The sequence below is a fragment of the Xenopus laevis genome, chromosome 1L (genome assembly GCF_017654675.1).
Source record: "Xenopus laevis strain J_2021 chromosome 1L, Xenopus_laevis_v10.1, whole genome shotgun sequence".
Classification (NCBI taxonomy): Eukaryota; Metazoa; Chordata; class Amphibia; order Anura; family Pipidae; genus Xenopus; species Xenopus laevis.
This window is the reverse complement of record NC_054371.1, coordinates 223,009,787-223,025,759: the sequence shown is the minus strand read 5'-3', so window position 1 is coordinate 223,025,759 and position 15,973 is coordinate 223,009,787. Positions and strand designations below refer to the sequence as shown.

The following is a 15,973-nucleotide window of genomic DNA, read 5'->3' as shown; positions in this document are numbered from 1 at the left end:
AATGTTGTGTCTGGGCAGAGAGACCTAACTGTGCGCTCCGTGTGTATCTTCCCATTATGTAAATCCCTTTATCATTGAACACTGTATTCGATTGGATTCACCGACTGGGTTCTAAATGTAAAGAGCGTTTCATATTGTCGCTGAGAATTCATTATGAAGGGGCACAAGCTCCTGAAATCTACATTTTATTTGATATCCTTTTTTTCCTCCTGAATGCGCTCAGACCAGTCCCCCGGGGTCCAGCAGCAGTGGCACTTTATGCACCGGGAATAGAAATATTTCAATATGCCACTGCTACCAAACGACCTGCTCTGATTTCTCATTACCCACAGAGAGGGTTATAAACACTGCGTAGGATTGGGATTTATAAAACATTTTCCAACAAAATAGCAAATAAAGTTGCAGTTCAGCAAGGCTGAATGGATTTGCCTCATTACAGCTTCTCTGTGTTTGCCTCTGGGTTAATTATGTTTTGGAATCTCTCAGAATGGCAGAGTTCCAGGCTGGGGACACTCACATTATGTATTTAACAAAAATAAATAAATAAAGGGCCAGATTCACGTGAAAAGTCATGGATGAGATTCAATTACATGCAATTCAATTCAGAAAAATGTATCTTATGGTTTATATTGCACAAAAACTCTATTAAAGTCTATGGGAAAAACTGGAAGTGAGTTAGGAGAAAAACATTTTTTTCTGTCTACAAGTTTTGTCCTAGATGCTAACATCTACTGCCAAGCAGTTTTTAGACATTTTGGGGTAAATTTATCAAAGAGTGAAGTTCCGCCACTAGAGTGAAATTCTGCAGCTCAAAATTAATTTCTATGGGATTTTGAAAGGCATATTTATCAATGGGTGAAAGTTCACCCTTTGATAAATACGCCTTTAAAAATCCCATAGAAATGAATGGAAAGTGGCGGAATTTCACTCTAGTGGCGGAACTTCACTATTAACTTTACTCTTTGATAAATATACCCCTTTGTACTCTTTCACTGTAAGGGCCTTTCCCAGCCGGTATTTTAGTTTACCCAGGAAAACAATATATTGTTTTTTTTCAGGACAACCTGAACTTTCAAAATATGCAAGAATTTTGGTGTAATTCTACTTCTGTAAAAATATAGGCTTCTAAGTGTCTAATAAAATGAAAAAAAATCATGTTTCACAAAGAACAATCACATATATCAGAAACATCATTTATTTTATGTACGAGAACACAGCCGATTTGGAAAGGTCTATGTCTCCTGAACGCGGCAATACCAAATATATATAGTTTTATAGAAATTTCTCACTTGTATAGATTGAAATCTACAAGCAGTACACTACCAAATTTCCAAAGCACCACTCCCCAAACGGCATACTTCTGATTTCAAGGCCAAACATTCCACTAACAGTAGTTTACCCTAGAAAAATACCTATTATTAGAAAGAACAGATTCTGGTGAATCAAAAGTGGGTAAATATATCTTTGTACTCCAAACTACCAAGTTGCAATTGTTTCCTAAAGTTATAATGTTTTATAGAAATTGGTGATTTTTTTTTAAAAATTACCTCAAAGCTTCCAATCTACAGCATCATATCTCCCACAACCCATTAGGTATCAATGTAAAACCCCAAATATGAAAGCCTGGGGTCCACTGAACAGTTTGATGCCCAATATATATAGGTTTACCTAAACATGGGGTATCATAGGGACCCTAAAATATAGACATAGTTGGGGGGGCAAAGTTAGAAAAAAGCACGTTCACCCCAGAAAACCATATATTTTCAGAAAGTGCACATTCCCCCGAATCCAAATTGGGTATGCAAGTCTTTATTCTCCAAAGCACCAAGCCGCAAACCCTTCCTAAATTTGGCAATTTTGGTGACATTTCCAAAAATCACCTCAAATCTTCCACCCTGCAGCATCGTATTTCCCACATACTATTGAGTATCAAGATAAATCACCCCAAATATGAAAGCCTGGGGTCCCCTGAACAGTTTGATGCCCAATATGTATAGGTGTACCCAAGCACGTGGCATATAGGGGCCCCAAAATGAAGACCCCCATATGGTCTGTCATTTCAGCTACTGCAAAATCAACACATTTACATCGTTTTTTTGGGGGGGGGGCAAAGGTAGAAAAAAGTAAGTTCACCCCAGAAAACCATATATTTTCAGAAAGTACACATTCCTGCGAATCCAAATTGGGTATGCATGTCTTTCTACTCCAAAGCACCAAGCCGCAAACACTCCTAAATTTGGTGATTTTGGTGACATTTCCAAAAATCACCTCAAAATTTCCACCCTCTAGCATCGTAGTTCCCACATCTGCCGCCGACGCAGAGAGAAAGCTCAGCTGCTAAAGAACGTACACCATAAGTGCTTGGCAGGCAAAGGGTTAAGGGGGTTGTTCACCTTTAAGATAACTTTTCGTGATGTAGAGAGGGATATTCTGAGACAATTTTCAGTTGGTTTTCATTTTTTATTACTTGTGGTTTTTGAGTTATTTAGCTTTTTATTCAGCAGCTCTTTAATTTGCATCTTAACCAATCTGCTAACTAGGGACCAAATTCCCCTAGCAACCATGCATTGATTTGAATAAGAGACTGGAATATGAATAGGAGAGGCCTGAATAGAAAGATGAGTAATAAAAAGTAGCAATAACAATACATTTGTAGCCTTACAGAGCATTTGTTTTCTTAGAAGGGAGTCAGCGACGCCCATTTGAAAGCTGCAAAAAGTCAGAAAAAAAAGGCAAATAACTATAAAACTATAAAAAAAAAAAAATGAAAACCAATTGAAAAGTTGCTTAGAATTGGCCGTTCTATGACATAATAAAAGGTACCTTAACAGATGAACCACCCCTTTAAGGACTGCTAAAAATGTTTTGAATTTCTTTGTGTGAGAAAAAGTCACGTTATTTTTTGGATTTGGTTCGGCCGAATCCTGCTGAAAAAGGCTGAATCTTGGCCAAATCCTGGATTCGGTGCATCCCTAATAGTCTCCCCATCTCTAAATTGTTGTGTTTATTTCTCATATTTTCATTTGAGTGAGTACAGGTATGGGATCCTTATCTGGACGCCCGTTATCCCGAAAGATCAGAATTACGGAAAGACCATCTCCCATAAACTTGATTTTATCTAGGGATGTACCAAATCCAGGATTCGGTTTGGGATTCAGCCAGAATTCTTTTTCAGCAGGATTCAAATTCGGACGAATTCTTGTATCTGGCCGAACCGCATCTGAAACCAAATCCTAATTAGCATATGTAAATTAGGGACAGAAAGGGAAACCACGTGACTTTTCCTTACAAAACAAGGATGTAAAAAAGTTTTTCCCACTTTTTGCTTTCCCACCCCAGATTTGAATATGCAAATTCAGTTTTGTTTCGGTATTTGGCCAAATATTTCATGAAGGATTCGGCGATTTGGCCAAATCCCAAATTTTATCCAAATAATCCAGATTTTTAAAAATGATTTCCTTTTTCTGTGTAATAATAAAACAGTAGCTTGTACTTGATCCCAACTAAGATATAATTAATCCTTATTGGAAGCAAAACCAGCCTATTGGGTTTATTTAATGTTTATATGATAGTAGACTTAAGGTATGAAGATCCAAATTATGGAACAATCCCTTATCCGGAAAACCCCAGGTTCCGAGCATTCTGGATAACAGGTCTCAAACTTGTACTTCCCCTTACTTTTTTTTATCATGGGTGCTGCCGAATAACAATGGATTTTACATTCATATTTGTATTCTGTCCTGGAAAACAACAACCAAATCTCCACTTGATTTGCATTTGGGTGAAATATTCAAAGGGTTTTAGAGCTCAGTGTTGCTGTTTGACTGCTCTGAGCTCTCACAACCCATTGTAACACATGTTCTGTCGAAATTAAACCAGCATTTTTCACATTTTTGATACAGAAAATGCCTCCGTTTGTTTTAGGAAACCATGAACTCTATGGGCCTAGCGCTGCATTATTTTTAGTTAACCAATCACATATGAAGGAGTGAGAGATGTTTGTGTATTCCGGAAACTTAAAAAGGGGAACTATCGCGAAAATTTTAATTTAATATTTGCTTCATCTTACTGAAATAAGAAACTTTCTTAATACAAACAATTAAATATTATGTACTGTTTGTGAAATAATCAAGTTTATTTCACTATCTCTCTCTCAGCATCTGTTTCTCTTCATTCTGTCTTCATGCAGCAGTTGGGTGTCAGATATTCATTGACAGTTACATCCAATATATCTTATAGGGGGGCTCCTTTTGCCTAGAAGATGTATTAGAGCTCACTCTATTAAAATCACCAGACATCATGTCTCTCTACATGCAGAATTTGTGCAAAAGGCATTTATTTTGTTAGATTTTGTTTGTACTGGAATCAGTTATTTGAGTGAACTCTAAAACATCTGCTAGGAAAGGAAGCCCCTCCTATAAGATATATTGGATCTAACTGTCAATGAATATCTGACACCCAACTGCTGCATGAAGACAGAATGAGGAGAAACAGATGCTGAGAGAGGAATAGTGAAGATAAACTTGATTATTTCAGAAACAACGTAGAATATTTAATTGATTGTATTTACAAAGTTTCTTATTTCAGTATGATGAAGCTTATATTAAATTGTCATTTTCGCGATAGTTCCCCTTTAAAATAGAGCACACACCTCAGGCACAGTGACGTACTTTAATGCCGTTCCCTACAGAACATTCAGGCCAAAATAGCAGCCTCAGCTTCCAGTCTTTCTGGCTGGGTGCATTCTTGGCATGATCTGAATATGTGATGATGAAACCAATGGACCGGCACCGCAATAGCTTATACAGCTCAGCCCTTTACATTTGCATTTAGTACTTGGTCCATTATACCACATCATAACTTTCTTTACTGCTTTGTGTTAGCAGATGTATCAATCTCGGGGTAAACATAAACAGGGCTACAGTTAATATAGATGAATCAATGAGATTGAATATATAAATTCTTGGAGTTTCAATACACAGAATGAGATTAACTGCCCCAAAGAGCTTGCAGTCTGTTGCTTTTTTTCCAGCCATGATGCTAATGTTCCCCAGTCCTCATGCAGATCTTGTTATACATGTTTGTATATGAGGATCTGGTGCTGTCAGGATCAATCCACTGAGGACCCTCAGATCCCTGTCCCACAACAAAGTAAAGCAAATAACATACGTCATATACAGTACCAAGTCTGCTTAAAGGGATTCTGTCATGATTTTTATGATGTGGTTGCACTGTTTACACTGCAAATAATTCACTCTACAATATAAAATGTTATTCCTGAACCAACAAGTGTATTTTTTTTAGTTGTAATATTGGTGTGTAGGTGCATCTCAGGTCATTTCGCCTGGTCATGTGATTTCAGAAAGAGCCAGCACTTTAGGATGGAACTGCTTTCTGGCAGGCTGTTGTTTCTCCTACTCAATGTAACTGAATGTGTCTCAGTGAGACCTGGATTTTACTATTGAGTGCTGTTCTAAGATCTACCGGGGAGCTGTTATCTTGTGTAATGCTCCCCATAGACGCATCTTGCCGAACGACCGATTTTAGCGAAGTCCGACCAATCTTTCGAAATTATCGTGCGGTAAGTGGGATTCGAACGATCGTACATCTTACGATTTTTCGGCCGACATCTGTCAGGAATTGATCGGCCAGGTCAAAAAATCTTTGTTGGTCCCAGTGCAATCTATCTATGTTTGCAGGGCCAAGCAGGCAGCTCCCCTTTGTTTTCCTGGCAAATTGGTCTTTTTAGTTGATGGTAAATTCGTACGATCGTTCTGAGAAGATCGTGGTCTGACGATCAGGATCTGATCTTTTAAAAATCTCAACATCTATGGCCAGCTTTAGGGAGCTGCTATCTGGTTACCTTCCCGTTGTTCTGTTGTTAGGCTGCTGGGGGGAAAGGCAGGGGGTGATATCACTCCAACTTGCAGTACAGCAGTAAAGAGTGATTGAAGTTTATCAGAGCACAAGTCACATGACTGGGGGCAGCTGGGAAATGGAAGGTCTCTGATGAAGTACATAGTTACGAAACGCGTCAGACCATGAGCTAGCATTTCTTTTTAATCTGATGTAAATCAATAAAGGATGATCTTTTAACCGAAAACGAACCTGAGCGATCTTTTTGACTTTGGAGTGCGCTGCAATGTCTTGGATTTGTATTGTGAAAACGTCTCCCTTAGCGACAGACTCGGGGCGGCAGCACCCGGGTCACCCCATGGAGAGGGTAAGCCGATCCTTATATTCATCTATAACCGTTGGAAATAACGTGTGAAGGATTGTGTAATAAGCGCAGGGCTCGGGGCAGGTTCACCGGAGCCAATTACTACCAACGGTGAGCGGCCTTTAAACCGCTATAAATCTTTATATTATAGAGGATCAAGCGGACAAAAATTACTTATACTAGTCTGAACCTCAAAATTAGTGTTGGGATATTTTTGGAATGATAAGCAGCTGGGAAACTGACAAAATGTCTCTAGTCACATGTCAGATTTCAAAATTAAGGATAAAAAAAAAAAACAGTTTGCTCTTTTACTAAATGGATTTCAGTGCAGATTTTTGCTGGAGCAGCACTATTAACTGATGTGTTTTGAAAAAAACATTTTCCCTTTAATTATTGCTGAAAATGAGACCAACTTCCTATTAGTCCCACGAACAACAAAGCTCCTCTGTTATGTTTACTTTAGAGAGTGACCCAGCATTTGTGCATTAGTTCCCTCTTTGAAACAATTCTTCTGTTGAAAACAGCTCACGGCTATCTCTTTTTATTTTGTTCTCTTTTTTGTTGCCATTCAGAACAAGCACCCTTTAACACAAACAATCGTTGGGCTTTTATGAACCCCTAAATAACATTGTTATCTGCACTTATTTGACTGCTCTGGGGCATTACATCCAGAACAAGGGAAGACTAGAAACGATGAAACGTATTATTCAGCCTGAAGGCCTTGGTCTGGACAGTGCTGTGTAAATCTGCCCTATAAATACTTCAGCAATGGCTCATCTGATATGTTTGTTGGGGACGAATCATGAGAGTACAGAAGCTCTAATCAAATACTTGGCGCTTTGTTTTAATTATTCTGCCCTGCTGCTCCCAAATTATCATCCGCCGCACAATGGGAATCTCTCAGAAGCACAGCTTTTATGTCAGAACTCTGTAGAAAAGCGGCTGAATCCTTTTATTGTGCTTGGCCGATAATCATTTTATTGTGAGTGACAACTCAAGGCGGTCACTTAAAGGGATACTGTCATGGGAAAAAACATTTTTTTTCAAAATGAATCAGTTAAAAGTGCTGCTCCAGCAGAATTCTGCGCTGAAATCCATTTCTCAAAAGAGCAAACAGATTTTTTTATATTTCATTTTGAAATCTGACATGGGGCTAGACATTTTGTCAATTTCCCAGCTGCCCCTGGTCATATGACTTGTGCTGTGATAAACTTCAATCACTCTTTACTGCTGTACTGCAAGTTGGAGTGATATCACCCCCTCCCTTTTCCCCCCCAGCAGCCAAATAAAAGAACAATGGGAAGGTAACCAGATAACAGCTCCCTAACACAAGATAACAGCTGCCTGGTAGATCTAAGAACAACACTCAATAGTAAAAACCCATGTCCCACTGAGACACATTCAGTTACATTGAGAAGGAAAAACAGCAGCCTGCCAGAAAGCATTTCTCTCCTAAAGTGAAGGCACAAGTCACATGACTGGGGGCAGCTGTGAAATTGACAAAATGTCTAGCCCCATGTCAGATTTCAAAATTGAATATAAAAAAATCTGTTTGCTCTTTTGAGAAATGGATTTCAGTGCAGAATTCTGCTGGAGTAGCACTATTAACTGATGTGTTTTGAAAAGAACATGTTTTCTGATGACAGGATCCCTTTAACTTCCAGAAGGAATCCAAAAATAATCTTCAATTGAGTAAGCGGCATTCCAACATAAATCCATGCCCAATTCTCTGAATCAACCCATTTACTATGTGCTGTTTTTTCTGTACTAACCTCATTAAAGAAGAAGGAAAGTTGTCTTGCACTTGGGGGTGATAAATGTTAGGAACCCCTAAGTGATTGTATTGACTTATCGGAAACCCTGGACCATTGCTTCTATCTGCAGAAAACTGCACCGGCCCTGGGTTATTCCAGCGAGCACCAGATCTTCTTTTCCGGTTTCTTTTTTTTCGTGCGGCTGCGCATGCGCATTAGAGTTAACTTTAATTAAAAAGTCGGCTATTTCGTTCTACTCGGCATGTGTCTGCCCTGGAAAATTTGAAGAAAGAAGAAGCCAGAAAATAAGCGCATTATAAGCATTCTAGCCACCATGCACTGATGTGAATAAGAAACTGGAATATGAATAGGAGAGACCTGAATAGAAAGATGAGGAATAAAAAGTAACCCCATTTGAAAGCTGGAAAGAGTCAGAAGAAAAAGGCAAATAATCATAAAACGATAAAAAATTTATAATGAAGACCAATTAAAAAATTACTTAGAAGTGGCCGTTCTATACCATACTAAAAGTTACCTTAAAGGAAAACTATACCCCCAAAATGAATACTTAAGCAACAGATAGTTTATTTCAAATTAAGTGGCATATGAAAGAATCTTACAAAACTGGAATATATATTTAAGTAAAAACTGCCCTTTTACATCTCTTGTCTTGAACCACCATTTTGTGATGGTCTGTTTATTGCCTCAGAGATCACCTGGCCAGAAATACTGCAGTTCTATCTGTAATAGAAAGAGATCACCTGGCCAGAAATACTGCAGTTCTAACTGTAACAGGAAGAGATCACCTGACCAGAAATACTGCAGCTCTAACTGTAACAGGAAGAGATCACCTGACCAGAAATACTGCAGCTCTAACTGCAACAGGAAGAGATCAGCTGACCAGAAATACTGCAGCTCTAACTGTAACAGAAAGAGATCACCTGACCAGAAATACTGCAGCTCTAACTGCAACAGGAAGAGATCAGCTGACCAGAAATACTACAGCTCTAACTGTAACAGGAAGAGATCACCTGACCAGAAATACTGCAGCTCTAACTGTAACAGGAAGAGATCACCTGACCAGAAATACTGCAGCTCTAACTGTAACAGGAAGAGATCACCTGACCAGAAATACTTCAACTCTAACTGTAACAGGAAGAAGCGTTGAAGCAAAAACACAACTCTGTCTGTTAATTGGCTCATGTGACCTACATGTATAGTTTCTTTGGTTTGTTTGTGGGCATCATAAGATCCCAGGGGACGGCCCTTATTTTTTTAAAATGGCAATTTTCTATTTATGATTACTCAATGGCACATACTACTAGAAAAGTATATTATTTTGAAAATGGTTTATTTACATGAATCAGGGTTTTACATATGAGCTGTTTTATGCAATATATTTTTATAGCGACCTACATTGTTTGGGGGTATCGTTTTCCTTTAAAGGTAAACCATCCATTTAATACTACAGACACACCAAATATGGCCTCAAAAAGTTAAATTGCTTAATTCTCTGTATTTTGTAAAATATACCACAAATTGTTGTTGGCAAATGGCCCACAGGCCAAATAGTTTACTGAAAGTCCTTTCTACTCTCAGCTAAAGCAACATTATTGGACTAATAAAGTTTGATTCACAGTCAATTCTAATGTGGGGAGCCCTAGAAGCAATAGAGCATCACATAACCACAGGAGGCCACTTCTATACATGAAAAAGTATTATTATTGGACACATAACAAGCAGATATCAGGCTGCACAAAGGGGGCATTGTCAGACATAACTAGAGTTCCCATATCCATTCCCTGCTGCTCAAGTGGAAAATGAATTAGTCCAATGCAATGACAATGCCTTTCCATAGTTAATTGCAAAAACCTTTAGCTTTTTTAAGTCTAGTGTAGTTAGAATGTTGAAAGCAAATTTCGTATTGGTTGCTATTGCCTGAATAATTGTGTAGATGTTATCCATCAAATATATATATTAAAGGAGTTGTTCACCTTCCAAACAATTTTTTAATTTCAGTTGTCTTCAGAGTGTTCACTAGAAATAAAGACTTTTTTTTTACGATTGCTTTTATTGTTTACCATGTTTCCAAATTTGAGGTTTAAAGCAGATTCTGTTACAATTTGCTCCATTAGTTGATCCATTTCTCAGTAGGATCTATGGGGAATATTAACAACTATTGTATCAATTCTAACAGCTTGGACAAAGATAAGAAATGGATCAACTAATAGATCGATTTAGATCAGTTACAGAGTTGGTGACCCTCCCCTCCCCTCACAGCTGCTTCAGTCAGACAATTCGCTATCGAAAGAGGCCATCGCTAGCACAGTTTCTTGCCCTATTGCCTGGCAAATTTTCGCTCAGGTGAACAAACGTTACAGCGAAATTTACAGAACGTTACCTCTTTCCCTAGAGTTTCCTTCACCAGCTTAAACCTGGCGAACTGATAAGATGAAGCTTCACCTTCCTCAATCTTATGTCAGTGACATCATATCCTGTACGCCAAAAAGTCATAATTATTTTTTAAAACGCTCGCGTTTATAAAATATGGCGTTTATTCATATTTTATTCTTTTACCATTTGAAGCTCATGCCTCATTTGTTTTAGGGTGGGCTCATGTCTAGGGCATTAGAGGATCTCTTTTGTCTTTATTTTGCTTCCTTGGACATTTTTAATAATAAGTGGCCACTTCAAGCATTTGCACCAACATTCTTTAAGTAATGAAGTTTCGCTAGGAAGAAACGAACGTTAGCGAAACGCTTGTGCTGATGAATTAACGCAGGGGTCCCCAACTTTTTTTTTACTCGTGAGCCACATTTAAATGTAAAAAGACTTGGGGGCAAATTCACTAAGATGCGAAGTTGCGCCAGGCGCAACTTCGCCGCACTTCGCCGCACTTCGCCAGGCGTAGTTTCGCCAGCGGAAACTAAAATCCGAAGTTGCGCACAGGGGTAGCGTAAGGTTGCGGAGTTGTGCTAGCATTGTTTCGCTATATAAAGCGAAGTTGCGCTAGCGAAGGCTAATTTGCATACGGCGCGAAATTCAAATTTCAATGGAGGAACACGTATCTGCACTACAAATGCCTAGAAAACCTTCAAATCTGCAAATAAAAATTTTATTTTGCCCTACACATGTGCCCACTGTCTAGGTAAGTTGCCATGAGTCAGGAAATGTAGGGGGGAGGAAGGGGAGCCCCAAAATCGATCTTTTTCAGCCTATCAGCCATCATGTAGAAAACACGCCAGCGTTTTTTGGGACTTAGAAAAAATTTTTTTTGAAACAATCCCTATCTACTCTATTGCGCTTCGCCAGGTCTGAGGTGGCGAAGGAAGTCTAGCGTAAAAGGTAGCGTTCACTACACTGCGCAAGTTAGTGAATGTGTGTAGTTTCTTTGCTAGCGAAGATTCGCCTGGCGTAAGGTTGCGAAGTAACACTAGCGAAACTACGCCAGCGTTCGTTAGTGAATTTGCGCAGTAGCGAAAATGCCAAATGCTAGCGAATTAACGCTAGCGTTCGGCGCTTCGTGCCTTAGTGAATTTGCCCCTTGGAGAGCAACACAAGCATGAGAAAGTTCATGGGGATGTCAAATAAGGGCTGTGATTGGCTATTTGGTAGCCTCTATATGGACTGGCAGCCTACAGGAGGCTCTGTTTGGCAGGACACCTGGTTTTTATACAACCAAAACTTGTCTCCAAGTCTGGAATTAAAAAATAATCACCTGCTTTGAGAGCACTGGGAGCAACATCCAAGGGGTTGTGGAGCAACATGTTGCTCGCGAGCTACTGGTTGGGGATCACTGTTAACGCTATCGAAACATCGCCAGCAGAGACGCAACTTTGCATTTTAGTGAATCTGAACTGAACTGAAAAAAAGTGTTTGAAGGTGAATAACCCCCTTTAACTTGTGTAAGCAAGTAATAATGTATGTATATCTAACAGGGATGAAAAGAACCAGTCCATCATTGTAAGTGGAGAGTCCGGAGCAGGGAAAACCGTATCTGCCAAATATGCCATGCGCTACTTTGCTACAGTCGGCGGATCAGCAAGTGAAACTAATGTGGAAGAGAAAGTATTGGCTTCTAGTCCCATCATGGAGGTAAGATTACTGGTTTGTTCCTTTATTCCTCATAACATTGTTATGTGCAAAATACATTCAAGAACAAGTTCGTATATTTCTCTATTTCCTCTTCTGTTCTTAGACCTTTCTCACCTGTTTTCTAGATCTCTTTGCTCTAGACTTACTTTCTCTCTGTCTTTCCTTCCCGCTTCTAAATGTCATGTTCTTTAATTCCGTGGTGGGATATTTTTAAACAGTGTACAATGCAGTCATTTTTACACTACACTGGACTTTGTTCTCTTTCACTTCAATGATCCCCTTTTGTTAGAAAGGCTGGTTTGTACTGTGTGCAAGGGGCCAATTGCTGAGTAAACACACTGCTTGCAAGAACTGCAGGTATAAACAAGATTTGAGAACGAAAACTGAAATTGCAGGGACAAACAGAAAAGCAAGTCCAAATGCAGGTAAAGGTCTGGAAGAGGCAGTAACAATATAAAGTCATTAAAGGGCAAATGTTGGGCCAAAATATTATCCCCAACCAAAGACGCGGGCTATAGAGCATGCACTCCATTCGAGCTGGGGGTAACAGTAGTGTGTTTTTTTTTAAATTGCCCCCTGTCAGCTCTAGGCCACCCGCACCAGGAGGGAACTCCCAGTGCAAGCGGCCATCTTGGGACACATGAATGAGCATAATGAGGGAATTGCCCGATGTGCTCATTATGCGTCTGCACGTGACAGATGCGAGCTGTGCACATGCGACATAGTCTAGCTATGGAAGGGGGGCAATTTTAAAAAAATACTGTTTCCCCCAACTGTAGTGCGGGCTCTATTAGCCCCCAGCTTTGGTTGGCTATAATACTTTTGCCCAACAGGTGCCCTTTAAGACAGGACAAAGTTCAAGGAGCGAGTGGCGGACAAACATAAATCCAATAACTATCCAAGGTCAAAACAAGGGAGTCAAAACCGGAGGGACAGGGCAGGAACAGGACTCACAGCAACTGGACATAAACACAAAATTCGGATACTTCAGAATGGAGACATAAAAACAGGCCGGCACAAGCCTGGACCCACAAAGTAGTAGAGTCAGATTGTAAAAGGTTAAAAAGCTTACATTTTATTCTCCATAATTAAGAATTTTTCAGAAAATATAACATATATTCTAACTTATAGCCCTCAATTTAATAAAATCAAAAATATTTTGAATAGAAAATTAGCCATTGTGGAAACTGACCCAGTTTTTAAAGCAGTTCTAGATAAAGGACACAATTTGTTATCAAGAAGAACACAGACTCTTGGAAATATACTGTACCCAGGGCCAGAACTAGGGGTAGGCAGAAGAGGCACATGCCTAGGACGCAAGGGTAGAGGGGCGCCAGGCACGTACCTCTTCAGACGCCTTCCCCTAGTTCGGACTGTTGTGCCCACAATCTGCGGCAGCTGAATTCAACTGCTTGTGAGTCCGCGCATGCAGTGACGTAACTAGAGGGGGGCGGGCCCTGGCGCGGGATGCGCTGCCGGCCCCCCCGCCCCCCTCCATACACCTGGAACCGCCCGGGAATCGTGGTGCGTGAGCTGCCGGGGGGCCCTGAGGGGGTGCGGGCCCTGGCCCAATCGCACCCCCTGCTCCCCCGGTAGTTACGCCACTGCGCGCATGCGCACTAGCGATTCATCTGCGCACTAGCGCTTTGTTGGCGCATGCGCATCGGTGCGAGCGGGTTGGGGGTGACGTAGTCGGCCGGGTTGCCTAGGGCGCCCGGCCGACTTGGCCCGGCACTGACTGTACCCCAGTCTAATAAGGACTAATACTCCAAGTAAAACCTGGTTACCTACAAAGATGAGCTACAAATGTGGCTCAACAAAATGCATTTACTTCCACAACCACTACAAAAAAACTATGAAATTAAACATTACATTAATTGTAATACCTGAAACGTAATCTATCTTCTTACCTGTCAAAAATGTAAAAAAAAAACAATACGTGGGCCAAAACGAGTCGACGATCAAAAGATAGAATTAGAGAACACATACTTAACATTAATAATAAGAAATCTCGAACACCAGTCGCTAGACATTTTGAGGAATGTAATAACACGACTTCCTCTTTTTTCAGAGTTATAGACAGAGTAGTTCCTAACATAAGGGGTGGAAACACTCATTCTGAGTTACTGAGAGTAGAAGCCAAATATTTTGCCTAGGTACAAGGCAGCCTCTTAGTTTAAATTTTGACCTTTGTTTTCTTTTTTACCTTCCTTTCGTTTTTTTTTATATATTTACCATGTATTCCATAATTTAGTCAATCAATGTATTCTTTAGCCTTGGGCGTGTGTTTAATAGATCCTAGTGTAACAGGAATTCTAATGTGTTCTATTGGATTCTAATGGCTCTCATCTGATTGGCACACCTGGTAGCTCCACCTACCTGTTTCCCATTGGCTTCTTCTCTTTTAAAAATCTTGTATGTAGTATTCAATGTTTAGCCTATGACTAAGTATCCTTGGTAAACATGAAACGCGTCAGGCCTTGGTTCTTAATTATGGAGAATAAAATGTAAGCTTTTTAACCTTTTACAATCTGACTTTGTGGGTCCAGGCTTGTGCCTGCCTCTTTTGATGTCTCCTGGTGTTTGCTCCCCTTGCTAAAGGTCTGGGGCGGGTAGTAAGCTCATCTAACGCATTTAATACACTGCATATACTGGCTCCATATTTGTATATTCTGTATATACTGGCCAATAATTCAACAACAGGCTATAGAAGGATGCAGGTTTAAATTGCCTATTGATTGTGCTATTGCCTGCAACTGGATCACTGATATCATTATATCAGCTCAAACCACTGTGGCTCAAGCAGGACGAGCAGTGGCCAGTAAACACTGGGTCAAATTGTAACATAAAGTCCCAGATCCAATTTAATGACACAATCTTCTCTATAACACTATTAATATCTATGGGGAAGTTTGGAATTGAATTGAGAAAAGGCAGTTTGTATGTTGGAGAACATACCAGATCACCCTGTGTATGTCTTGTCACATTCTCATCATAAATCCCTTTGTAGCCTTTTTATTTTCAGTTCCGTTTCAAAATTTCCTGCTCCACTTCTTCTGCACTGTAATGTGTAACGTGTCTAATTCCTCTTTTATTCCTCCTACCATGTCTTACCTGTGGTTCTAGTAAGGGTCACCATTTTTTCCCATAGTCTGCCCATTTCTAAGTGATGCAAATGCTCAGAGTGTAAATCCCTGCACCAACAAAGACAGGTTTTTTTTCTATGGGGAATCCCCTCTGACATCCATTGACTTTCTTTCAACCAGGCTATTGGGAATGCCAAAACAACCCGGAATGACAACAGCAGCCGATTTGGGAAGTACATTCAGATTGGGTTTGACAAACGATATCATATCATTGGTGCCAACATGAGGACTTACCTTCTAGAGAAATCGCGTGTTGTTTTCCAGGTATGTGTCTCATACTTCAAAACCTAAAGCAGAAGGGTAAGGTCACACCTGGAGATTCTGGGAGATTTAGTCGCCCTTCGACTAATCTCCTCTTCTTTGGGACAACTAATCTCCCCGAACGGCTTCCCCCCGTCTTCTGCCTGCTATATTGAAAAAACACTTGCGGCATGGCACTCGCGGTGCTTCGTTTTCCGAAGTTGCCTGAAGTTTCCTCGTGAGGCAACTTAGAAAAACGAAGCGCCGCGAGTGCCATGCCGCAGGTGTTTTTTCATTATAGCAGGCGGAAGATGGGGGAAACATTTCAGGGAGATTAGTCGCCCTATAGAAGAGGCGATTAGTCGCCGATCAACTAAATCTCCCAGAATCTCCAGGTGTGACATTACCCTTAGGGGCAAATACACTAAAGGACGGATCGCCTAACGCTAGCGGTAATTCGCTAGCGTATCGCATTTTCATTAATTCGCTGATTCACTAATGGACGCTGGCGTAAATTC

At 40.2% G+C, this 15,973-nt stretch overlaps 1 protein-coding gene across 2 annotated transcripts in view; it reads left to right on the top strand.

Moving 5' to 3' along the window:
- The window catches only part of myo5b.L (myosin VB L homeolog), a 159,834-nt gene that overhangs the window by 60,112 nt on the left and 83,749 nt on the right, over positions 1-15,973 (top strand). For both annotated transcript variants that reach the window (XM_041570190.1, XM_018266955.2), the window contains exons 5-6: positions 11,913-12,069; positions 15,336-15,479. In XM_041570190.1, coding sequence (XP_041426124.1) covers positions 11,913-12,069; positions 15,336-15,479 — 301 coding nt within the window. The remainder of the gene's footprint in view (positions 1-11,912; positions 12,070-15,335; positions 15,480-15,973) is intronic.